Raw genomic sequence first — 25,976 nt, forward strand, 5'->3', positions numbered from 1 at the left:
AAAAAGGTAAAAATGAAAAGATTAAGAATCATTCTAAAAAAAAAAAAAGAATCATTCTAAAAAATTGATCTCTTTACTTTTTTTTATAATTTAAAGTAAATAGATTTTAAAATAGTAAATTAGTTAGAGATCTACAAACTTAAAATGCATCCCGAAAATATTTTGTTCTTTTTCTTTTTCCATGCTGTCCCTTCATCCAAGGCCGGAAAATACTGAAACTATTGTTTATTTCTATTTATGTACAAGTGTTCTGTACAGGGCAGTAGTGTAGTAGTTCCTTCTTCCCATCTGTTGTTTGAGAGGGAATGAGTCATCTTCAACACAGAACCATTCTGTACATTTTGTTCATGTTAGACTCTAGTTAAAGTAAAATACATCTACACTTACATACTTTACATTACTTTAAATGATAATGCTTTCTATTAAACTGTGTTTTTTCAATATTCTGTTTTACCTGCAGCTGAATGTGGTGCATCTGCAACAAATAATGAAGGCATTTTGCTCTCTCCAAATTATCCACTGAACTATGAAAACAACCATGAATGCATTTATAGTATTCAGGTTCAAGCAGGAAAGGGAATCAATATTTCAGCCAGAACATTTCATTTAGCACAAGGAGATGTTCTTAAGGTAAGTGAACTCAGAATATTTATATTGTGATCATTTTAATCATTAAGTATTCATTAATGTGTGTATATAATCTACCATAAGTTTATTCTGCCATTCATAGGTTTAAATTATACATTACTTATCTACGAAACATAATCAACCCATAAATGGTCATTTATTTATTTATATTTTGATGTTTTTTTAAGTAACTTATTTAACTCTGTTGATACAAGGAAAACTCTATGCATTCATGACTATGAACATTTTATAATTTATGAACAAATCAAACTAACAATATCTATACATTATTTAAGAAAAGTATACTCTGTCAATAATAAACATGTAAGTAATTTTTTACATTTATTTTAAAAATTTGAAATGATCACATTTAAAGATATAATTAAGGGGAATTCCCTGGTGGTCCAGTGGTTAGGACTTGGTGCATTAATTGCTGTGGCCCCAGGTTCTATCCCTGACCAGGTAACTAAGATCTTACAGACTGCATGGTGTGGCCAAAAATTTGTTTGAAAATGGTACAGTAAATATATATTTTCATATTTATTGATCCATGTTTTGCAAATTAAATATTTTGATAAATATCGTTGATATAGATTATTAGAATAATGGTAAATACTTCTATAAAATCACACATAAATATTTAAAAAATGATCACATATATTTTTCTCATTATCAAAATGTCCTTAATCCAGCTAAGAAATTTATGATATTCTATTTTCACAAATCTTGAAAAAAAAAATTGTGATATCCCAGATTGGGGTGGGGGATTTTTATTGAAATGGTGATTTTAACATTATAAGTTATGTCCTTTTAAAAATAATATTAATTTGGTGATAATTGTTGATTGTCTAACACAAACAGTTCTGTATGCTTGCAGCATTTATGTAGATATGGGAAAGATTTCCTTCAGTACACCTGGATGTATACAATTTTATTATTAATTTAAAGCCATTCTTGTTTTTTGTGCTTTTGCCCTATAGGCAACAAAACTTCACTTTGTATATAATATCTTCAATTTCTAGCTCATTGTTTGGGTTTTCCTGTTAAAAATAAATTTATTTGCTAAAAATTGGAGTCAAATTGAGATTAATGGAAACCTTGTACTTAGAAGTAAGCCAGTGCTTTTTCTTTTCTTTTCTTTTCTTTTTTCCTGGCTAAATATGGGAAAGAAAAAATGTATCAAGACATAGATCAGAAGTATGAGTGTAGCTGCTAATCTGTATCACATAAGTAACAATAATAAACATGCATTTATAAGTTAAAAGTCAGGAAATGCTTCCCCCTGTCTACCACGATGCTTCCTAAAATATTTTTCTCCTCTCAATGTTGCTTGAAACTTATATATTAATTTTCCATACTAAATAATGTTTATTACTTGGAAAATCCATTTGGAATAATTGGTGATACCTGTTAAAAAATAGTCCTATGTTTCTCAGAGTGCTTTCTGTTTAATGTCTTATTGTTTGGAATAAGGTCACATGCATTTGTTATGTGTATTACCTTGAGGAAGAATGGAATTCAGTAATGAGTGACAGTGTGAGGGGATTTGATGGTGAGAGACAAAGGAAGGCAGGAAAACTCAATGTCAAGCTCCGTAGTGGATTTAATTAAATAGTGGTTTTTCTTTCATGAGTGAAAGAATAAAAATATATATTCCCAGAATTTTTTTTTAATTTTTATCTTTCTTAAAATAAATATGTTTTCCAAAGTTAAAAAGATTATTTACTAGATATTAACATGGAAGCATACCAATTCAATCATCCTCCTACTAATAGTCTAACCTGGGATTTATTCTAAATTATTATTTTAAAATAACTTTGGTAAGTCACTCTATAGAGACAGTTGGGGGTGGGCTTTTAAACACTGTCTTCATGGTCTCTCCACCAATATAAAATATAAAATGCCTATATGTTATTCTTCTCAGTAATCCCAAGAACAACTATCAGTTCAAAGATACCTACTGACACAGGCACAGTTAGGCATGCACAAGTAGACCGTGTACTTTGCAGTGGACAAATGATTAATTCTCAGAAACTGGTAAACCCAGAGTCCTCTCAGGATGGAAGGTAATTTGCCTAACTGCAAACTAACTCAACATTCAAAAAACTAGGATCATGGCATCCAGTCCCATCCCTTTCGAGTGTGTAATTTCCTCAGTTCTGTATCGTCACAACAAAAATTTGAAGCAATGGACCAGCATTACAGCCCTCAGACAGACCTTGGACAGACAGACTGTGTCACAGCTCTTGGACAGATCAGTGTTACAGATCCGTGTTACAGTTCAGTTTTATTTAGAAAATAAAGGAAAATATATCCTTGAGGCATGAGGGCATGCCGACCCAAAAGACGGGAAGAGTAGAGAGAGATCTAAGAGACAGAGAGAGAGCAAGAGAAAGACAGAGAGACAGAGAGAGAGTGAGAGAGACAGAGAGTGAGAGACAGAGAGCAAGAGAGAGACAGAGAGAGCGAGAGAAAGAGAGGAAGAGAGATCTGCCCCTTTGGCTCCTCTTTTTATATATTTTTTCTCCCCCACCCACTAGGCTTGCCCTATGTAAACTGGGCTAGCCAGGAGTGCTGTTTGTTCTACCTGAGGTCCTCACTCTGGTCCTCGGACTTTCCTTTGTTCTATTTTTGCAGGCTTTTCCCTTCCTTGTCTTTTAGCCACCACCATTCTGGACTCCTTTTTCCTATTCTAACTACCTAACAACTTCATGGCAAATAGATGGGGAAACACTGGAAACAGTGACAGACTTTATTTTCTTGGGCTCCAAAATCACTGCAGATGATGACTGCAGCCATGAAATGAAAAGACGTTTGCTCCTTGGGAGAAAAACTATGACCAACCTAGACAGCACATTAAATAGCAGAGATATTACCTTGCCGACAAAGGCCCTTCTAGTCAAAGCTATGGTTTTTTTCAGTAGTCATGTATTAATGTGAAACCTGGACCATAAAGAAATCTGGACCATATACTGAAGAATTGATGCCTTTGAACTGCGGTTTTGGAGAAGACTGTTGAGAGTCCCTTAGACTGCAAGAAGATACAACAAGTCCATACTAAAGGAGATCAGTCCTGGGTGTTCATTGGAAAGACTGATGTTGAAGCTGAAACTCTGATACTTTGGACACCTGATGCAAAGAACTGATGCCTTGGAAAAGACCTCGATGCTGGGAAAGATTGAGGGCAGGAGGAGAAGGGGACAACAGAGGATGAGATGGTTGGATGGCATCACCGACTTGATGGACATGAGTTTTAGGAAGATCTGGGAATTGTTGAAGGACAGGGAAGCCTGGCGTGCCACAGTCCATGGGGTCACAAAGAATCAGACATGACTGAGTGACTGAACTGAACTGAACTGAATCCATCAGAGGCCATCCTCATCCACAGGACTTTCCAGTATTAAACTTAGTAATCACTTCTTTTGCTCCATTCCAACTAGGACATAGGAAGAAATAAGAAAAACAATTAGCCTATTACAGAACCTTTTATCCTTTGACTGAGAGCAAAGAACAAAACAAATAATAAAAAAAGTATGTATTTTAATCTATATCTCTATACACACACACACAACTTTCCTTTCTGAGAACCCATCATTTAAGTTGATTCTCATTTACTCACTCACCCACTTTCTCTCTCCCTCCTCCTCCTTATAAACACCTTAGTTATCTGAATATTCATTGGAAGAACTGATGCTGAAGCTGAAACTCCAATACTTTGTCCACCTGATGCAAAGAGCTGACTCATTTGAAAAGACCCTGATGCTGGGAAAGATTGAGGGCAGGAGGAGAAGGGGACGACAGAGGATGAGATGGTTGGATGGCATCATCGACTCAATGGACATGGGTTTGGGTGAACTCCGGGAGTTGGTGATGGACAGGGAGGCCTGGCATATTGAGGTTCATGGAGTCGCAGAGTCAGACACGACTGAGCGACTGAACTGAACTGATCTATAACCAAACTAAGTTGAGTTTCAGTAGATCTAGGGAAAATTGATTCAGTTCATCTCCACCTGGGATTAAGGATTTTTATAAAGCTCTCCAGATTTTGTGATGACCAGCAGGTTTGGGAATTATGAATATATCTTTGTTTGGTTATATTACTTTCAGTAGGCAAGAATATTGAACTTCTCAATCCATCACTCAAACTATATAACTTAATTAATTATTTTAATTAACATTTATAGATGGTGTTTATCATATGTAGGCTTTAAACAGTCAATAGTAAGTTGCTCTGCTTGTCAGCTGAATTGGACAAAATTTGAATACTAATCAGAACTACTATTTATGTTTTTGTTATCGCTGTATTTGTTTTTATTTTCAGAAAAAAGCTAAGCATTATGTTTAGATAAAGGAATGTAGCAGGGGGACAAAAGACAGTCTCTTTACTATAGTTGGCATTCTGAAGTTTAAAGACTTATTTCTTATGCAGAAATAGAAAGTGAAGTTGAAAGTTGTCTCTGACTCTTTGCGACCCCATGGACTAAACAGCCCATGGAATTCTCTAGGCCAGAATACTGGAGTGGGTAGCCTATCCCTTCTCCAGAAGATCTTCCCAACCCAATAATCAAACCAGGGTCTACTGCATTGCAGGCAGATTCTTTATGAGCTGAGCTACCAGGGAAAATATCTGTATTTGACAACCAAATCACAGAGTGTTATTACTAGGCCTCATAAAACCCTTCCTATTTTCTTATACTGAGGATCACAGAAGTAAAATGATGTGTGACATGCCAGTCAGCTTTGAAGGTAGAGTTGGGACTTCAACAGAACCACAAAGCTAAGGCTCCTGAAAACCTGACCCTTCATTCCACTCCCAACTCCCTCACTGAAGCACACTAGCTCTTATAATTGATTACACATTATATAACTGTTGTAAAGACATATAAAGATCTGAGTACAAACAAATGTTCTCTTTTGTTACATATTATCGTTGGAGAGAACATTGTAGATTTGAAATATTTTGAAAAAAAAATTTTTTTTTTCAAAATTTGAGATCTAACTCAACTCATTACAAAAATTATATAAATTCTTAAGCAACCTATAAAACAAATGGCCAAATTGAAAATTCTAGTATCCATGAGCAGGAATAATTTGAAGGTTTGAATAATTATGCTCATGTACATGTGTAATTTCTCTCTTTTGATGTTACTTTTTTTGCTCTTGGGTTCAGATAATACCTTATTTGCTAATTCATTAGAGTAATGAGTGGGAATATACTTTCTAATACATATCTTATATCATTAGCAACAACAACAGCTTTGAGTATCCATAAGCAGATAATCACGATGGTGTGATCACTCACCTAGAGCCACATATCCTGGAATGTGAAGTCAAGTGGACGTTAGGAAGCATCACTATGAACAAAGCCAGTGGAAGTGATGGAATTCCAGTTGAGCTATTTCAAATTCTGAAAGATGATTCTGTCAAAGTGCTGCACTCAAACTTAGAGTGCAAACAAACTTAGAAAACTCAGCACTGGCCACTGGACTGGAAAAAGTCAGTTTTCATTCCAATCCCAAAGAAAGGCAATGCCAAAGAATGTGCAAACTACCACACAGTTGCACTCATCTCACATGCTAGCAAAGTAATGCTCAAAATTCTCCAAGCCAGGCTTCAGCAATACGTGAACTGTGAATTTCCAGATGTGCAAGCTGGATTTAGAAAAGGCAGAGGAACCAGAAGTCAAATTGCCAACATCTGTTCAGTCATTGCAAAAGCAAGAGAGTTCCAGAAAAATATATATTTCTGCTTTATTGACTTTTCCAAAGCCTTTGACTGTGGATCACCATCAACTGTGGAAAATTCTGAAAGAGATGGGAATACCAGACTACCTGACCTGCCTCTTGAGAAACCTGTATGCAGGTCAGGAAGCAACAGTTAAAACTGGACATAGAACAGCAGACTGGTTCCAAATAGGAAAAGGAGAACGTCAAGGCTGTATATTGTCACCCTGCTTATTTAACTTATATGCAGAGTACATCTTGAGAAACACTGGGCTGGAGGAAGCACAAGCTGGAATCAAGATTGCCAGGAGAAATATCAATAACCTCAGATATGCAGATGACACCACCCTTATGGCAGAAAGTGAAGAACTAAAGAGCCTCTTGAAAGTGAAAGAGGAGAGTGAAAAAGTCAGTGTAAAGCTCAACATTCAGAAAACTAAGATCATGGCATCCAGTCCCATCACTTCATGGCAAATAGATGGAGAAACAGTGGAAACAGTGACAGACTTTATATTTTGGGCTCCAAAATCACTACAGATGGTGAATGTAGCCATTTAATTAAAAGACACTTGTTCTTTGGGAGGAAAGTTATGACCAACCTAGACAGCATATTAAAAAGCTTTACGTTACTTTACCAAGAAACGTCCATTCTAGTCAAGGTTATGGTTTTTCCAGTGGTCATGTATGAATGTGAGAGTTGGACTATAAAGAAGGCTGAGCACCAAAGAATTGATGCTTTTGAACTGTGGTGTTGGAGAAGACTCTTGAGAGTCCCTTGGACTGCGATGAGATCCAACCAATCCATCCTAAAGGAGATCAGTCCTGGGTGTTCACTCGAAGGACTGATGCTGAAGCTGAAACTCCAGTACTTTGGCCACCTGATGCGAAGAACCGACTCCTTGGAAAAGACCCTGATGCTGGGAAAGATTGAAAGTGGGATGAGAAGGGGACAACTGAGGATGAGATGGCTGGATGGCATCACCGACTCAATGGACATGAGTTTGAGTAAACTCTGGTTAGTTGGTGATAAACAGGGAGGCCTGGCGTGCTGCAGTCCTTGGCGTCTCAAAGAGTTGGACAGGACTAAGCAACTGAACTGAACTGAACTGACTGAAGCAGTTCATCATAATAGGGTTTGACCTTTTAGAAATAGGATGATCTGTACACCATAACAAATGTCAAACCCTGATTCATTACAAAAGGTTTGATAATTGAAACATGGCAATATTAAGTTCTCATCTGTTCTTGTGTAAGACTACCAAATTAATTGCAATTTTATAACAAATTAGTCTTTTCAAAGAGCTTCATTAATGTTATTAAAGCTTGCAATACCTTTCACAATATTAATTCTGGAGAAGACTTGAATTCTACATTTGACATAAAAGTAATTCATTATCTGCATTAAGCACTAAATAGGTGAGACTATTCCTGTGCGGGCGTGGGAGCGCTCAAGTCCTCTCTGAGTTTCTGTATGCTATTACAGTTTCCTTATTCTTTTTAGCTTTCTAAATTTCTGAAAACTAAAAACAGATGTTAAGACATATCTCAAAAATAATAACGTCATTTAGAAAAAGAAAAAAATAAGCTCAAATAAATAAAAATATTCTTAAATATCCTGATTTTAAATAGAAAAGAAATGAGAAATAATAACCTCAACGTTTCTATGAGATTCTGATCAAACCTGACATAATCACTCTGTACCATAAATTTATTATAAAATGTAAGACATATTTTGTTTGTTTTATTTTCTTATTTTATGTTTGCATTCATATACATTTCAAACATAAGTAGTCTTTGACTGTATACACTGATTTTTCCTTCCTTGTTGCTTTTATGTGTTCGTATATATTTGAATACACTGAAGTATTTTATTTACAGGTTAAACAGCATTGACTTGATCATAACTATAAAACTCTTCTCTTTTTTTTAAAGCCTTCTAATTAACAGCTGCTTTTCATTTTGACCTAAGAATTTATATACACTTCCAAAATTTCATAGCTGAATGATCACACTTCATTTAATTTTGATAATTATAGTGGTGCTTCTACATTATTTGTTTTCTGCCTTTTGACTTTACATTGTTAAATAAATGGTAGTTAGCTTTGGTGCTAAATTAGATTCTCCCAGCTGAGTTTAAGATAATTATTTTCGTTTGAAAATTTAGCTCCTTTTTCATAAATTCTTCTTCAAAGATTATTTAGAAATCATTTCTTAAATAAAGTTTCTTTTGAAAAAGCAAAAATGCTTCTGTCTTGAAAAAAGTAATATAAATAAATATCTCTTATGGCAGACAATTGGGTTATTTTTAAAATTTTTCTTAGGGTTATATATGTGGAGTGAAATAAGGGTATCTGCTATTGTTAAACTCTTATTATTATTACCACTGAAAATTTGAGGAAAAAAATTAGGAGAGACCTTTTTTTAAAGTTAAAAGTAAATTTCAATTTCCATTTACTCAATTGCAACTATTATTTATTTATATTTCCCCTTTATTTGGTTGTTTTTGACAAACTGAAAGTTCTTAAAATGTATCCACACTTGAAAGCAGAACTAGTTGAATCCAAGAAAACTTATTTATATTTAACATATGAATGAAATTATATGTTTGTTAGCAGTAAGAGAAATAAAAGGAAAAAATTCTATGTGGTTGTGTTAGTCACTCAAGTCGTGTCCAACTTTTATGACCCCATGTCCATGGCATTCTCCAGGCAAGAATACTGGAGTGAGTTGCCATTCCCTTCTCCAGGGGGTCTTACCGACCCAGGAAATGAACTCAGATCTTCTGCATTGTAGAAGGATTCTTTCCCATCTGAGCTATCAGGGAAGCCTATCCTATGTGGTTACTTTGACAGTATTAACTACAAATTAGGTCCACTGGGTCAGTTGGTTACATGGTTTGATTGTGATTGTGTACCTCCAACCACAGGACTTATAAGCTACAGCATATATAGAGTCATAATATAACTGTATTCAGAAGTCGATTTATGAGCACATTGGACATTTGAAACTCAAACACAAAGGTTGTTTTTCCTGACAAGCAATGTTTCTTTGTCTCTGAATTATTCCTCATGAGTGCTATTCTTAAGAAATGAAAAGTTGACTCTTACGTACTCAGACAAACAAACAAAAATATTCCTGACCTAACAACCTCAGCATTTGCTTTGGCTTTGTTGAAGACAAATTCTTGCTGATAACTAACAGAACTATATTTGTATGATTAATTAGATTCCAAGAGGGGTTCCTGGTACTGCCATATAATTTTAGGGAATTATCCATACAGCCCTTTATCGGGAAGTCAAATATTCCTTAAATAGTCAACACATTTAAAAAAAAAAAATGACAGAAAGACCTTTTGAAAAGAAAAGGGAGACCAGTAAGATGTTTGCTGTTAGAAATTTAGTGAGCATGTTGAATTGATTTTATGACTCACTTCCTCTATTTCTCACTCATAAGAAATATGATTCCACTTCCTTTTCATTGGTAATAAAACAAATAAATAAATTTGTGGAGGCTGGATGGTTGTAATATGAAGCTTTAGATTAACACAGGCACAAAGGGAGAGAGCAGGAAATGCCTAGGTACTGGAGACTTCACAACATCTGGGCAGAAAAGTTATAAAATGTTGTTAGAAAAGAATACTAGGGGCTCTGAACAAAGCTACATTTATAAAGCATGTTAAATAAAAGCATTGTTGTCTTTGGGATATTTAAAACCTATATCTTTAATAAGAAAATATAAAACTATAAGTTTAGTTCAGTTGCTTAGTCATGTCCGAATCTGTGACCCCATGGACTGCAGCATGCCAGACTTCCCTGTCCATCACCAACTCCCAGAGCTTCCTCAAACTCATGTCCATCAACTTGGTGATGCCATCCAAACATCTCATCTTCTGTCATCCCCTTGTCCTCTTGCCTTCAGTCTTTCCCAGCATCAGGGTCTTTTCCAATGAGTCAGCTTGTTGCATCAGGTGGCCAAAGTATCAGAGCTTCATCTTCAGCATCAGTACTTCCAATGAATATTTAGGACTGATTTCCTTTGGGATGGACTGGTTTGATCTTCTTGTAGTCCAAGGGACTCTCAAGAGTCTTCTCTAACACCACAGTTCAAAAGCATCCATTCTAGGGCACTCAGCTTTCTTTATAGTCCAACTCTCACATCCTTACATAACCACTGGAAAAACCATAGCTTTTACTAGGTGGACCTTTGTCAGCAATGTAATGTCTCAGCTTTTTAATACGCTGCCTAGGTTGGCCATAGTGTTTCTTCCAAGGAGCGAGCGTCTTTTAATTTCATGGCTACAGTCACCATTTGCAGTGATTTTGGAGCACAAGAACATAAAGTCTGTCACTGTTTCCATTGTTTCCCCATCTATTTGCCATGAAGTGATGGGACCGGATGCCATGATCTTAGTTTTTGAATGTTGAGTTTTAAGCCAGCTTTTTCACTCTCCTCTTTTGCTTTCATAAAGAGTCTCTTTAGTTCTTCTTCACTTTCTACCATAAGGGTGATGTCATCTGCGTATCTGAGGTTATTGATATTTCTCCCAACAATCTTGATATGATAATGCAATTTGAGTACCAAAAACAGAGACTGGGGAAAGAAAGGGAAGAAGGCAAAGACAGACAGACAGACTGACTTTCTAGAACTTGACTGGCCTATTAGTAGAACTTAAAATTTAAGATTTTAATAGAAGGTATAAAAAGAGATTAGTTACTGTTGAAAATTCAATTGTTAATGTGAAAGTTCCAGTGGAAGATAAGCTATAATACAGAGGGAATATAGATAAATTTCAGAAGAAAAACATGTAAAAGAATTGCAATGCAATTTGGAGACTGAATATGTAAATAATAGGCATTCAAAATGGAAATAAAATAATAAAATATACAGGGAATAATTAAATAAACCAAAACTCAAGAACATTTCCTTGGATTGAAGAATACCTTGAATCCACTGATCAAAAATCTCACTATTTTATTTGAATAAATTAGATTTTGAAATATAGTAATTTTTTATAATTTAATTTTCTAATATAAACATAATCTAAAACCTTATAGGGATAATTTGATAAAAAGAAAAAAAGTCATACATTAGCTTTTAGTTACAAATTTTAGAAAACATTATAAATAGGTAATCAAGTTAAATCCAACCATTTAGCACAAGAAACATATATCATACAAATTAATGTAGTGATAATAAAACTTCCATCATGTACCATCTAAGTATCATCTCTTAGGTGACATGAACATAATGGGGGAACATTGGTGCTTTGGCAAGATCACCAGATCAGAAGTTTAGTGACATAATTTTTACTCTTATGATAGGTCAGAACTAAGAAAGTTTTGGCAAAATACAAGTAACTTTCAGAAGTATTTTCAAATTTTTCTATTTGTTATCATTTGCAGAAGGAGCCCCCAGATTCAACTTCATAAAACTAAGTACTGTGGAATGAGATTTGTCAGTTAGAGTTGGTCTTTGTAGGTCAACAAATCATCGTCATATCCGAGGTTTTATCAACTCTAAGGACTAATTTTCACACCGTTGGGAATAATAGCTACCACACTAAAAATGCATGCCTTAAAAAAGAATGGCAATATGCAGTGTTGGCAAATCTTCAGTTTAATTACTGTACACTTTTTGGAAAATAATCTGACAATACACCTACATTTGAGCACCCAAATTCAATGTATTAAATGTATGAAACCTTTCTTACTGAAATACAAGTACCAAAGAGAAATGTGAGATAATATGTAAAAGATGTTTTTTTCAGGATCACTTTTAGTGGCAAAAATGTTTGTTAATATAGGAATGTTAATTGTTAATATAGGAATGGTAAAGCAAGTTGTGATAGTGTAGTGGATGAAATATTACCCAGTTCTCAAAAGCAAGAATTTATATCTACTGATGTGAAGAAATGTCTATAAGGCTTTGAAAAGATAAAGCAAATTAGAGGACAATGAGAAGCTACACCTTCAGAAGAATGGGAATGAGGTAGGGATCTTAGGGAAAGTATCAGTTTTGTTTTGTATTTTTTGCCTTGTTAAATCAGTTTCTAAAAGCATTTAGCACCGTTTTAGCATTTTTAAAGTGTCAAAAATTAAATAAGTTAAAAGGTGTGGATAAATAGAAGTACAAAGAAGCAAGTATATTTTATATTAATCATGTTATTAGAAAACCAGGTGTTTGGTGCCCTTGAGAAAGTTCAGAACAACAACCAACCAATCAATGCTCAATTTTAAATTGTCTGCCATAAAAAAACATTGTTTTTAAAATAAAAGCAAAAACTTTATAACATGAGTTTGAGTGTTACTTAGTGTCTGCTGCTGCTAAGTCGCTTCAGTCATGTCCAACTCTGTGCGACCCCAGAGATGACAGCCCACCAGGCTCCCCTGTCCCTGGGATTCTCCAGGCAAAAACACTGGAGTGGGTTGTCATTTCCTTCTTCAATGCATGAAAGTGAAAACAGAAAGTGAAGTCGTTCAGTCGTGTTGGACTCTTAGCGACCCCATGGACTGCAGCCTACCAGGTTCCTCCGTCCATAGGATTTTCCAGGCAAGAGTACTGGAGTGGGGTGCCATTGCCTTCTCCAGTTACTTTTAGTGTCTACTGAGCTTGAAATAGTAAAATTATCCATGTGGAGTCTTAACTCTCTTACTTGTAACTTGTAACTCTTAATTGTAAAATCAATTAATGATATATGAGGTTTTTCTTGGGAAACATGTAATGACTTGAATTGGGGAGTGTAATAGCTCATTTTCTTCATAAATATAAATACATGCTCAGAATTGTTTATTATTTACACATTTTCATTTTAATTTTAAATATATTTTGCAGATTTATGATGGAAAAGATAAAACAACTCATCTCCTAGGTGCTTTTACTGGTGCGTCTATGCGAGGACTGACACTTAGTAGTACTTCAAACCAGCTCTGGCTAGAATTTAATTCTGATTCTGAAGGGACGGATGAAGGCTTTCAACTTGTCTATACCAGTAAGTATTTTGGGAGAAAAAAAATGGCCAAACAGTGATGCTAAATATTTATTAGTAATTGCAATACACCACATGAAGTAATATTCAACATTTGATTATCAATTTGAAGTTTATAACTCCCTTCCATGTATATTTGACCCTAACAACTTCAAAAATTACAGGTAATCTAGCTATTACTATTTTATTGTTGAAACAATAGGTTCAGAAAGTTTAAGTAATATGTGACTTTGAACTTATTTATTTATGTACTTTAAAATAACAGTAGTCTCCCCATGAAATATTTAAGAAGTACAATTAAACTTTTTAATAAATGGGAACCCAGTTCTTGAGCTCCTACCTGTCACTGCAAAACATACACAGTATATGTGTATTAGTTATAGTTAGTCAGCCCTTAATGAAAACTGGATGGTTTCAGATGATTTTACACTGAAGAATAGCTAAGATTTTAGTTTGTTTTGCTTTTTTGTTAAATTGTCTTGTTAAAAATAAATTTATATAGAACTATTGTGCTATACTCAAATCAACTTTCTGACACTTAAACAGGTAGAAGCTCATAGACTGAGAATCATTGAAAACCATAAGTGGGTTACATCAATTGTTATATGAACAAAATGAATTTATTTACCAGTATCATAATAAGAAGTAGACTAATTATATAAATGAGAATTAAATTGTAGTCTTTACTGTTAGAATATTTGAAAAAATCAAAATAGTTCTATAAAGTTTCTCAAGAAGTCAGGTGAATGAAAATTCTTACATAAATTGGAAAGTTGAAAAGGTTACAGCATCAAAGATATTCACATGGGATTCAAAAGGTAATTGGAATCAAATTATTGTTTGTGAAAATACAGTCAAGAGACATAGTACTGAGATATGATTCTTTCTCCTTGTTTATTTCAAGCTTTTTTTTCCCCTTACCTGTGCTAGAATTGTTACATCATTAACACAAGTTAAATTAACAAAATGATGTTTAATACATATTTTTAAACCCTGAGAACTGTTGTATATACTGTGATTTCCTGTGAATTGCTCCCAAAGACAAATGAAAATCCAAGCAAATTGTGTTTACAGATAGTTCTTTGTGATGGACTAAAAGTAACAGAGTTGTGGCTTATTGCTCAAATATAATCGCTGCCATGTGCTCAGAAGGGCAAATGTTTCTTAATCTGCTTTCCTCTTTCCTTTTTTTTTTCTCTGACAGGGCTAGTGACATTTTTCAAGTCATGGCTCTGTGTTTACATAATGGTCTTTCTTTGTTCTGCATCATTTTATATTTCTCTTTGTCTAAAATTTCAATGAGGTTAAAAAAGGAAACCTAAATTTCCTTTTCTAGTATTTAAATTCTATGTAACGTGAGATTATTGATGCAAAGATACTGGACTTTGTAGCCATACCCGAATTTGAAATTGTATAGGATGCTCAGGAGACTGGAATGAGTAAAATCATTGACTTCTTTGTCATTGCTGTGAACTACTGCTTGTGCTTATCAAAGAAAAAGAAAGAAAGAAACGCTTAAAAAGAAAATACTTGAAGTTATTTTTTTTTCTTAATGATTCTGGCTGTTCATTAAAGGATGTGCATCATTATGAAGATAGAAGGCTGTAGAATTGGGAAAAGAGTATAAAAGCAATTATTTTTTTAAAAAAGGGCAGACATACATCTATAAATATTTTTCAGTCTCAGAACTGAAACTAAAATGTTTCAATCTCAAATCTGGAATTAAATGTTTATAATCTACTTCAAAGGTGTCTCTGAATATTCACCAGGTCAGTAAATGCTTCTAAGACTTTCTGATTCAATGGCTATGTGCTAAGCTCCTTTGTTGAGGAAGGCCCTGGAAGTAGTGGCACATCAGCTATTAACTGTATTTGTTCCTAAGTGTCTGAGTTTTACAATGGCAGCCTTTCTATGAGCATATACCTGCAATGATCTTAATAGTTAACCATGCATTTCCTATCTTTGAAGGAAGTTACTTCTCATTCTCCAAGTATACTTTGGTTTCCAGCCTTAGAATCCTGTACCCAGGCTTCTTTTTTCTGTCAGTATGCCCCATCCACCTGTGGCATCAATTGAACTGTTCAGCTTCAAGACCATTTCAAACATTTCCCTATTAGGCTTACCCTGACTCCTTCAACCGCAGTTAGTCTACTTTTTAACACTTCTTTTGCAGTAGTCTATATCCACAGCTATATAGCTCTTATCACATGGTATTGTGATTATGTTTTTTGTTGTTTTGGTTTTCTTGCAAGCATATTATGCATAATTCTTCATGAGGCCATTTCACTTCATAATGCCTTTAGTCAGTTTTAGATCAATTGTAGCTTTCCACATATATTGGTAAATTAACATGTACTCTGAATACTGATTTTATAAAGTGTTTTTTTGTGTGTGTGTGTGTGATATAGAAGATTCTACTAGTCCACATATTGTATATTCCATAAATTCTTAGATGGAGTAATTAACTTCTGAACACAAGAGAATTTGCTAAGGTGTGCAGACATGGGGGAAAATGGAAAAGAATATGTTTTGTGTTTGGATCCCTGTGTCCAGTTATTTCTAATCCCACCTCTGCCATTCTGTGGTATGTTCCCCTTAAAATTATTCCACCTTTGTTTCTGGAATATCTGAGAGAACACTATGAGATGCAGAGGAGTTCTAGTATTCATATTCAGAGGATTTAGAGGCAGTAGAGAGGAAATTTGGCTAGGGCAGATCAGGTTAGGATTCATGAATGAGGTAGTATTAAAGATTGTGTTGGTGGATCACAGAAAGAAATGGTGACTGTATTCCAGGCAAAGAGAACAGGATAAAGAAAAGCACCGAGATTAGAAAGAGCATGCTAAATAAGCACATTCAAGGCAAATAGAGTAAACAACTTAATTCAGATTAATCCCATTTGCCTAGCTTCTCACAATTCTAGGTTTAGCATAAGCAGGCTTTTTATGATTATCCTTATCTAATTATACCTGGTCTATGTAATGATAGTCATAGAATTGCATTTGGCTGAGATTAAAATGAAGAGATATTTTAGAACAAGCTTTTAGGTTGTATTTTACTTCAACTGTCTTATTGGTCCATTCATTATGTAATCACTAGGAATAGCAAATGGACTAGTAGAAACAGTTGAGATGCTGCTTTTGGCTTCAAGGTAAACCTAGGGCCTTCCCAGAGAGCTCAGTGGTAAAGAGTGTGCCTGCCAAGCAGGAGATGGAGGTTTGATCCCTGCATTGGGAAAATCCCCTAGAAAAGAAAATGGCAACCCACTGAAGTGTTCTTGCCTGGGAAATACCATGGAGGAATCTGGTGGGCTATAGTCCATGGAGCAGCAAAGAGTCGGACACAACTTAGCAAATAAACAGCAGCAGCAGTAGTAAACTTAACCATGGCTTAAACAGCCAGGATTTATGTTAATTATATAAGAGCTGTGAAGAGAAAAAAGGTAAGCAGGTCCTGATTCAGTTGCTAAACCTAGGTTACAAGGAGCCATGCTCCATTTTTGTTATGGCATTCCTAGTTTGTTCACTTCTTGTTCTCATGATTGTTGTGACATGGTCACAAGATGGCTGCTTTAACACTGGGCATATTCAAGGCAAAAAGAAGGAGGTACTGTTTATCGTATATGTCCCTTTCATCAGGAGTACAAAATTTGTGTCAGACATTCTGTTATCCTTCTTTGTCTAAAATAGGGCTATATGGATAAATTTCCCAGCAAGGGAAGCTGGAAAAATGAAGTATTTGTCAGACTAAATTATTGGATTATTATTTGACTATCATGATATACTACTGCCTGATATGCTTCAGTTATTGCTGGAAGCAAAATCAAGATTTTGTTTATGAGGGAGAAGAAAAGATATACTGATAAGACAGTGTACAGTGTCTCCTATGATGCACAGCTGTAACAGATATTCCAAAAAAAAAAAAAAATAAGTTAAAAGATATCGTATTAATAGATGCCTCTATGATTAGTGGTGTCAGGAAAGTACAGAGACCCTTGAGTGCCTAGAAAGGAAAAGCATTTGGTTCAGCCATTATTAACAGTTTTAGTTATACTCTACTAAGAAGACCATGAGCTTCTCTGTCTTTCCTTCACCAATAAATAAATTATAACACACCTGGTATGAAAATGCTACACCACATTTGAAGGAAGAAAATGTCCCATTCCTTTACATTTCTGAAGCAAATTAAATCTCTTCAGTCTTCATCCTTTAGAGTTGTCAAGAATAATCTTACTTAGTTTTTTGTACAGATAACCTTCTTCTCCAAAATTAGAGTCTTAGTCAACTCTAGTTTGATTTAGAGAAATGAAGCGTGGATGGCCACATGAGTTGGATATAAAACATCTGTGACAAACTTCGTCAGACCTTGACTAACATTAGGGAATCCAATTGCTCTTCCATCCGTCCAGCCTCTCAGAATTAACTCCCTCCTTAAGTTAGACCACTCTTTCGTTCTTTTCAAAAATAGCTAATAATTACGCTTGCCCTTGAGAAATCTGAAACTTATTCCAACCAGTGCTAGATGAGACATATTTTCAGGTGCTTTATACAACACAAATTAATTAAATCTGTAGTTGTGTTTTCCTAGACAGTGTAGGGGAGTACAGTAAGAGAAAATTACCATTGCCTTCTTCTAAAGTTAGAAGAACAGATCAGAAATTAGCATCTCAGTACAATATCCTCCATAATACATCACTCTGCTCTGGATAATTCAATAATAGAAGTTAGCAGAACTTAATAGGTTACTCTAGCCAGATCCCCTCAGCCCCTCAATACACATTCAAGAATGCATTCCTTAATCTGATGTCTTTCACTGTATTTCTCTCTGAAGGCTGAGTTGTAGAAATGTCACTCCTTTTTTGGTCCATAAATCTTGTCTTCTCTTTTATTCCTCTATTGGAATTAACTTATCAACATAGAAGTTATTCATTGAATCATAGGTTTAAATTTTGTCTGTCTCCATTGGAACTGTTTCTGCTCTGGGGATGAAGAGAACACTAAAGACAAAGTTCATGCTCACATGGAGCCAATGTTTTAGTGAGACAAGACAGAAAAGGAAAAATGTTAACAAAAGATAAAAGAACTGCATGTAGAAATAATTTGTAATAGGGTGATAGGATACATAGTATGGAAGATGAGTCTACTATATCCAGTTCATTCAAGGACTGTGTCTCAGGAGGTATCACCTGATTTGGTATCTGAATTATAATAAGAGATCTGAGAGTAGCAGACTGTAGGCAGATAGATCAACAAATACAAAGGCCTAAGAGAAGACTTCAGCTGAGTTATTTGGCTGGAGGTGGATAAGAAAGGAGAATTGTACAAAATGAGAGGTAAAGTTTGAAGCTAGACAGGGATGAGGTGGACTATAGTAAGGGACTTAGATTTTATTAAAAGGCAGACAGAGATATTTAACATTATTTAAACATTAAATATCAGTGAAAAATAATAGCTAACATTTATTTACTATTGACTAGACAGGGGAACCTGGTGGGCTGCCATCTATGGGGTCGCACAGAGTCAGACACAACTGAAGCGACTTAGCAGCAGCAGCAGCAGCAACAGATACAGCTATAACTATGAGGGAAGTACTATTATCCCCGGTGAGAAGAGGAGGAAAAACAAAGCACAGAAAAGTTGTTACTTGCCCAAGGTGACATACCTCATAAATGCAGATATGGAAATTTAGTTGAGGAGCTCTGCCTATAGAATTCCCAAACTTAGTCACTATACTATATTATCTCCATGTAACTTCTGGATATTTTATATTTAAAATTCCATGAATTTACATTTTTTGTTGTCGAACTACATGTAAAAAATGTAATAATTTTTAAATGTTAATGTGATTCCTCCCAAATAAATTTCTTTCATTTTATACTTAAGAATCTGAATACTTGTTTTTTGCCAAATTCACTATCAAAGAATGATTTAGGCCTGTTGTTCATGACATCTTTAAACTTTATTTCTTCAAAATATTCTTCATTGAAGATTCTACTAGCTGTATTCATTTCTAGTTATCTCACTTTCATTCAATAGAAAGGAATTGAGTATTTTAAACAACCACCCATTGAAAACCTAAAGTACATCTTTTTGATTGATTATAGCATTGTCTTCTCAAAAGCTGATCTGGCAAATGTTTATGATACCCATCTGTTAGACATTACCTCTGGGCTCAGATGTCTTCTTGTTATCACCTCTGCACATTTAATTTTCTAAAAATCCCATTTGAGAAATGTCCATTATCCCAAGGATATTGTTCAGATATATTTGTATGTTTTTAGCTCTTGAGTTTTGTTGCTTGAAGTAATTTGGTAATCCACATGGAACATGTCCATTTCAAATTCTGTATTCAAATTAAAGATGAGCAATAGCCAACTTGTGATGGCATGTCTTGTATACTAGCTTTATAAATATAAAATAAATTACCCTATTTAAACTCTTTAGTTACCAATAAAGTTTTGGCAATATTAACAATGAAAAATAATCAGATATACTATTAGTGCTAACTCTATTCTTATAATTTATTTAATGCAAATCAAGTAGAAAATCAATGAATTATAAGGAAGCAACAAAGTTTGTCTATGCAAATCTATATCCTATAAACTTAACAGGTATATTTGGCATTTCTGTTACTCTTTAAATACTGAAAATCAACGAGGTGATAAATGAAGTATTGACTAAGGCTGCATTATAGAGTACAAGGTATTCTAACTAAAATGCTAAAGAAATATTTCTTGATTATCTGTCATTTATATATACAATATTGGATATAATTTCTTCAGATTAGAATAACAAACAAGGCATTTTTATAACCTTCACATCCCAAAAGTTTTGTAAATTTTGAACTTAAATATCTAATGACCTACTAACATACTCCTTTTTAAAGTTAACTTCTGGCAGATTGAAGACATATGTGAGTGTCAAAACTTTACAATGCTTAGAAAAAAATGTGACCCACAGTAGCTATGTCTTTGAGGTGAAGAAAGATTTCTCAAAGAAGATAGGCAAGCAAAAATCTGTCAATACTCAGTAGCATCCATGCCCTTCTAAGCACTTCTTTTTTTTTTTTTTTTGTGTGTGTAGTAAAGTTTTATTAAAGTATAAAGGAGATAGAGAAAGCTTCTGACATAGGCATCAGAAGGGGGTAGAAAGAGTACCCGCTTGCTAGTGTTAACAATGAAGTTATATACTCTCCAGTGAATCCAAAGAATGTCTGGAGGTTGTAAAGACCTCATCAGACCTACTCCCATAATTTACATTTTAAGATAACACTGTCCTCAGGCAAGATACATCCTTGTAAAGACCAGGTCTACTCCCATAATTAACATTTTAAGATAACAGAAGGTTTAATCCAAAGACTGTCCTTAGGCAGGATACATTATTGGTATATAATCTTAAGGAATGTGGAGAAAGAAAAAAGTTTGTCCTTTCTTCCTCCTTGAGAATTCCAGACCCCTCTCTCCTTGGGGACCCCTAGACTCCCTATCAACCTGCCTAGGAAATGACTCTCTCATTCCCCCCTTTTCTTTTAGGAGAATTATGTTGCCTAGGGAAAAGGGGCGTCGTTCTCATTCCATAACAGCTTCCAAGCTGATAAGGGGCGTTGTCCCTAAATTGGTGAGGCAACATATTCTCCTAATCCTCATATTGAGGATATCTGATCCAGGGGCCCCAAATAGTAGCTGGAGGAAGCTACAGTAGTAGCAGGAGTTTGAGCAACCATTTGTAACTTAAAAGTTTTCATGCGGCTAGAAACAAATCCAGTTATACAATTACAGATGCAGGGAGCAAACAGCAAGAACAAAACAATCAGAATCAAAATTAAAAGTCACATTATATTCATAGTTAAAGTACAAAGTTGCACCAGTCCATTTTAGGGTTGGTAGATGTCATCAGATGAAGAAGAGGCATCGCATGTGATTGTTGTGGAAGGTATTCACAGACTTGGAGAAAGTCTTTCTCTTAAGTGTAGAGTCTAAAAATCTGGCAACTACATATCTCCTGCCCTTGCCAGCTAAGACCTCTGCTTAGATTCCACCAACTAAAGGCAATCCGGTGAGAGCTGAAAGATAGGATGGATAAAGAAGCCATTATTTTTCACCAAAATATGTAGGCAAGAGTGTGGTGCTGGCAGGTGGTTGTATGTGGTGGCAGCTTCCCTGAATTGCTGGATTCCTGAAAGCCAGAAGTGATCCTTGACCTTCACAGTCTCTGCATTTCTTTGTATTTTCCCCTCTAATTTCTTGTACTGAATTTTAGCAACTCAAAATATCAAATGGCTTCTGTTTTACTGAAGACCAGTAAATAAGTCCCAGTCCTTATTATGTTTTTACAAATCTCTTTAGCTCAATGGCAACCCACTCCAGTACTCTTGCCTGGAGAATCCCCTGGACGGAGGAGCCTGGTAGGCTGTAGTCCCTGGGGTCGCTGAGGGTCGGACACGACTGAGAGACTTCACTTTCAGTTTTCACTTTCATGCATTGGAAAAGGAAATGGCAACCCACTCCAGTGTTCTTGCCTGGAGAATCCCAGGGACAGGGGAGTCTGGTGAGCTGCCATCTATGGGGTCACACAGAGTCGGACACGACTGAAGTGACTTAGCAGTAGCAGTTAGCTAAATATACCATAAACAAGATTTTTTCAGTTCAGTCGCTCAGTCATGTCCGACTCTTTGCAACCCCATGGACTGCAGCACACCTGGCTTTCTCTCCATCACCAACTCCCAGAGTTTACTCAAGCTCATGTCCATTGAGTCAGTGATGCCATCCAACCATCTCATCCTCTGTTGTCCCCTTTTCCTCCCGCCTTCAATCATTCCCAGCATCGATCTTTTCAAATGAGTCAGTTCTTCTCATCATGTGGTCAAAGTATTGGAGTTTCAGCGTCAGCATCAGTCCTTCCATGAATATTCAAGACTGGATTCCTTTAAGATTGACTGGTTGGATCTCCTAGCTGTCCAAGGGACTCTCAAGTATCTTCTCTAATACCGCAGTTCAAAAGCATCAATTCTTCAGTGCTCAGCTTTCTTTATAAGTCCAACTCTCACATCCATACATGACTACTGGAAAAACCATAGCTTTGACTAGACAGACCTTTGCTAGCAAGATTTTTAAATGATATATAATTAGAAGGAGATATTTACAATATCGGAGAAGGCAATGGCACCCCACTCCAGTACTCTTGCCTGGAAAATCCCATGGACTGAGGAGCCTGGAAAGCTGCAGTCCATGGTGTCGCTGAGGGTCGGACACGACTGAGCGACTTCACTTTCACTTTTCACTTTCATGCATTGCAGAAGGAAATGGCAACCCACTCCAGTGTTCTTGCTTGGAGAATCCCAGGGACAGAGGAGCCTGGTGGGCTGCCGTCTATGTGGTCGCACAGAGTCAGACACGGCTAAAATGACTTAGCAGTATTTACAATATAGTAGAAAAACCTGGTGGCTCAGATGGTGAAGAATCTGCCTGCAATTCGGGAGACCTGAGTTCTATCTCTGGGTTGGGAAGATCCCCTGGAGGAGGGCATGGTGACCCACCTCAGTATTCATGCCTGGAGAATCTGCATGGATAGAGAAGCCTGACAGCTACAGTCCACAGGGTTGCAAAAACTTGGAGGCGACTGAGCAAATAAGCACAACACAGCACAGAAAAACATATACTCCATAGAAAGAAATCCTACAAATCAATTTAAAAATAGCCTAGAAGAACATATGGGCAAAAAAAATTTCACAGTAGAAGATATTCCAGTACAATAATCAAAAGACAAAAAGTGCTTGATAGAAGGAGGGAGGAGGGTTCAGGATGGATTTTCTTTAAAAAAATAAAAAAAAAAAAAGAAATTAAGAAATGAAAATTAAAGTAATTAAAGTAAAAATACTTTTCTATTGCACACTCCTAAAATTGGTAAAAATCAAAAAGCAGTATCATACTAAATGTTGATAATAATTGGAAGAATTTGAAATTCATGAACTTTGGGATAAATTGGTATAGTCACATAGGAGATATTTGGTGATATTTAGTAAAATTCATTTTAGACATGTCTGAAAGTGAAAGTGAAGTCACTCAGTCTTTGCGACCCCATGGACTGTAGCCTACCAGACTTCTCTGTCCATGGGATTTTCCAGGCAAGAATACTGGAATGGGTTGCCATTTCCTTCTCCAGGGGATCTTCCTGACCCAGAGATTGAATCCTGGTGTCTCGCATTGTAAGCAGACACTTTACCCTCTGAGCCACCTGTGCCAATTATGCATAAACTAAATGGCTGATGGTAAAACTTAACATTCATGCAAAGCTGAATCCCACTATATCCCTGACTGATACACAAATGTGTGATGTAAAAATTTTAAAATGGTGCACAAATGTATGATCCCACTATCCCAGAATGATATACAAATGTATGAAGACACAAACTAGTATATTTAATAATATCACTTACTTTATCATGGGCTTCCCAGGTGTCACTAGTGGCATAGAATCCACCTGCCAGTGCAAGAGACATAAGAGATGTTGGTTTGATCCCTGGGTAGGGAAGATCCCCTGGAGAGTGGATGTGGCAACCTACTCCAGTATTCTTGCCTGGAGAATTCCAGGGACAGAGGAACCTGGCAGGCTACATGGGGTACTAAAAAGTCAGACATGACTTAGCATGCACAGAATTATTATTATTACTATTTTACTAACCAGATAGAACATCAACTTATGTGAATACACAATATTCATGAATAAGTTGAACAGAAATTATACTGAGGCAGAGACTGAACTATTTTCTTTCATTAGTTCAAGACCGATTAACAGATTTTGATTTAATCTTGAGAAAATGATCTTTGTTTTTTTTTTTAATTTATTTATTTTAATTACTTTACAATAGTGTAGTGGTTTTGCCATACATAGACATGAATCAGCCATGGGTGTATATGTGTTCCCCATCCTGAACCCCCCTCCCACCTCCCTCCCCATCCCATCCCTCTGGGTTATCCCAGTGTATCAGCCCTGAGCACCTTGTCTCATGCATCGAACCTGGACTGGAGATCTGTTTCATATATGATAATATACATGTTTCAGTGTTATTCTCTCAAATTATCCCACCCTCATCTTCACCCACAGAATCCAAAAGACTGTTCTATATATCTGTGTTGCTTTTGCTGTCTTGTATATAGGGTTATTGTTATCATCTTTCTAAATTCGATATATATGTGTTAGTATACTGTATCAGAGAAGGCAATGGCAACCCACTCCAGTACTCTTGCCTGGAAAATCCCATGGACGGAGGAGCCTAGTAGGCTGCAGTCCATGGGGTCACTAGAGTTGGACACGACTGAGTGACTTCAATTTCACTTTTCACTTTCATGCAATGGAGAAGGAAATGGCAGCCCACTCCAGTGTTCTTGCCTGGACAATCCCAGGGACCAGGAATCCTCCTGGTGGGCTGCCATCTATGGGGTCGCACAGAGTCGGACACGACTGAAGTGATGCAGTAGCAGCAGCAGCAGCATACTGTATAGGAGAAGGCAATGGCAACCCACTCCAGTACTCTTGCCTGGAAAATCCTATGGACAGAGGAGCCTGGTAGGCTGCAGTCCATGGGGTTGCGACGAGTCGGACACGACTGAGCGACTTCACTTTTACTTTTCACTTTCATGCATTGGAGAAAGAAATGGAAACCCACTCCAGTGTTCTTGCCTGGAGAATCCCAGGGATCTCGGAGCCTGGTGGGCTGCCATCTATGGGGTTGCACAGAGTCGGACACAACTGAAGCGACTTAGCAGCAGTATACTGTATTGGTGTTTTTTCTTCTGGCTTACTTCACTCTGCATAATAGGCTCCAGTTTCATCCACCTCATTAGGACTGATTCAAATTGATCTTTGAATCCCTGCATGATACATAACCCATAGAAACACTTGCATATGTTCAAATGAGGACGTGGAAGTGTAGCATTTTTAAACAGTGAATAATGTAAGCAATATAGCAATACAGATACCCACCAGCTGGAGAACAAGTAAATCAATTTTAGGGTATACATCCAATGGAATATCACTGGTAGTTAAAATGAGTAAACTGTATGTGTAAGTATATGTGTGTGTAAATATAACAGTAAAAACACAATGCTGCACACACACACAAAAAAAGCCTCAGAAGAATGTTATTTTAATTACATAATTTATAAAATGTGTAAATGCTTACAAACCATACTGTATATTGTTCATTGAAATACAGATGTTTTAAAATATAAATTGGACTTTCCTGGTGGCGCAGTGGTAAAGAATCCACCTGCCAATGCAGGAGATGAAGGCAATGGCAAGCCACTCCAGTATGCTTGCCTGGGAAATGCCATAGACTGAGGACCCTGGCAGACTACAATCCATGGGGTCACAAAGAGTTGGATGTGACTTGGAGACAAAACAACAACAAAAACATGTAAATTATATGTAAAAATAATATACTAATTCAGAATATTTGCTAGTTCTCAGTAGAGAAAGACTAGAAAGGAATTAGAACCAAACATAAATGGAGTTTTAAGTTACTTAACATTAGACTAAGATCATGACATCTGGTCCAATTACTTCATGGCAAATAGTTTGGGAAACAATGGAAACAGTGACAGACTTTATTTTGGGGGGCTCCAAAATCACTGTAGATTGTGA

The 25,976-nt window shown here is 36.0% G+C and overlaps 1 protein-coding gene across 1 annotated transcript in view; it reads left to right on the forward strand.

Moving 5' to 3' along the window:
• CSMD3 (CUB and Sushi multiple domains 3) overlaps positions 1-25,976 on the forward strand; it is a 1,469,335-nt gene that overhangs the window by 1,055,524 nt on the left and 387,835 nt on the right. The window contains exons 23-24 of the mRNA XM_061439111.1: positions 461-630; positions 13,182-13,338. Coding sequence (XP_061295095.1) covers positions 461-630; positions 13,182-13,338 — 327 coding nt within the window. The remainder of the gene's footprint in view (positions 1-460; positions 631-13,181; positions 13,339-25,976) is intronic.

The sequence above is a fragment of the Bos javanicus genome, chromosome 14 (genome assembly GCF_032452875.1).
Source record: "Bos javanicus breed banteng chromosome 14, ARS-OSU_banteng_1.0, whole genome shotgun sequence".
In the NCBI taxonomy this organism is placed as follows: Eukaryota; Metazoa; Chordata; class Mammalia; order Artiodactyla; family Bovidae; genus Bos; species Bos javanicus.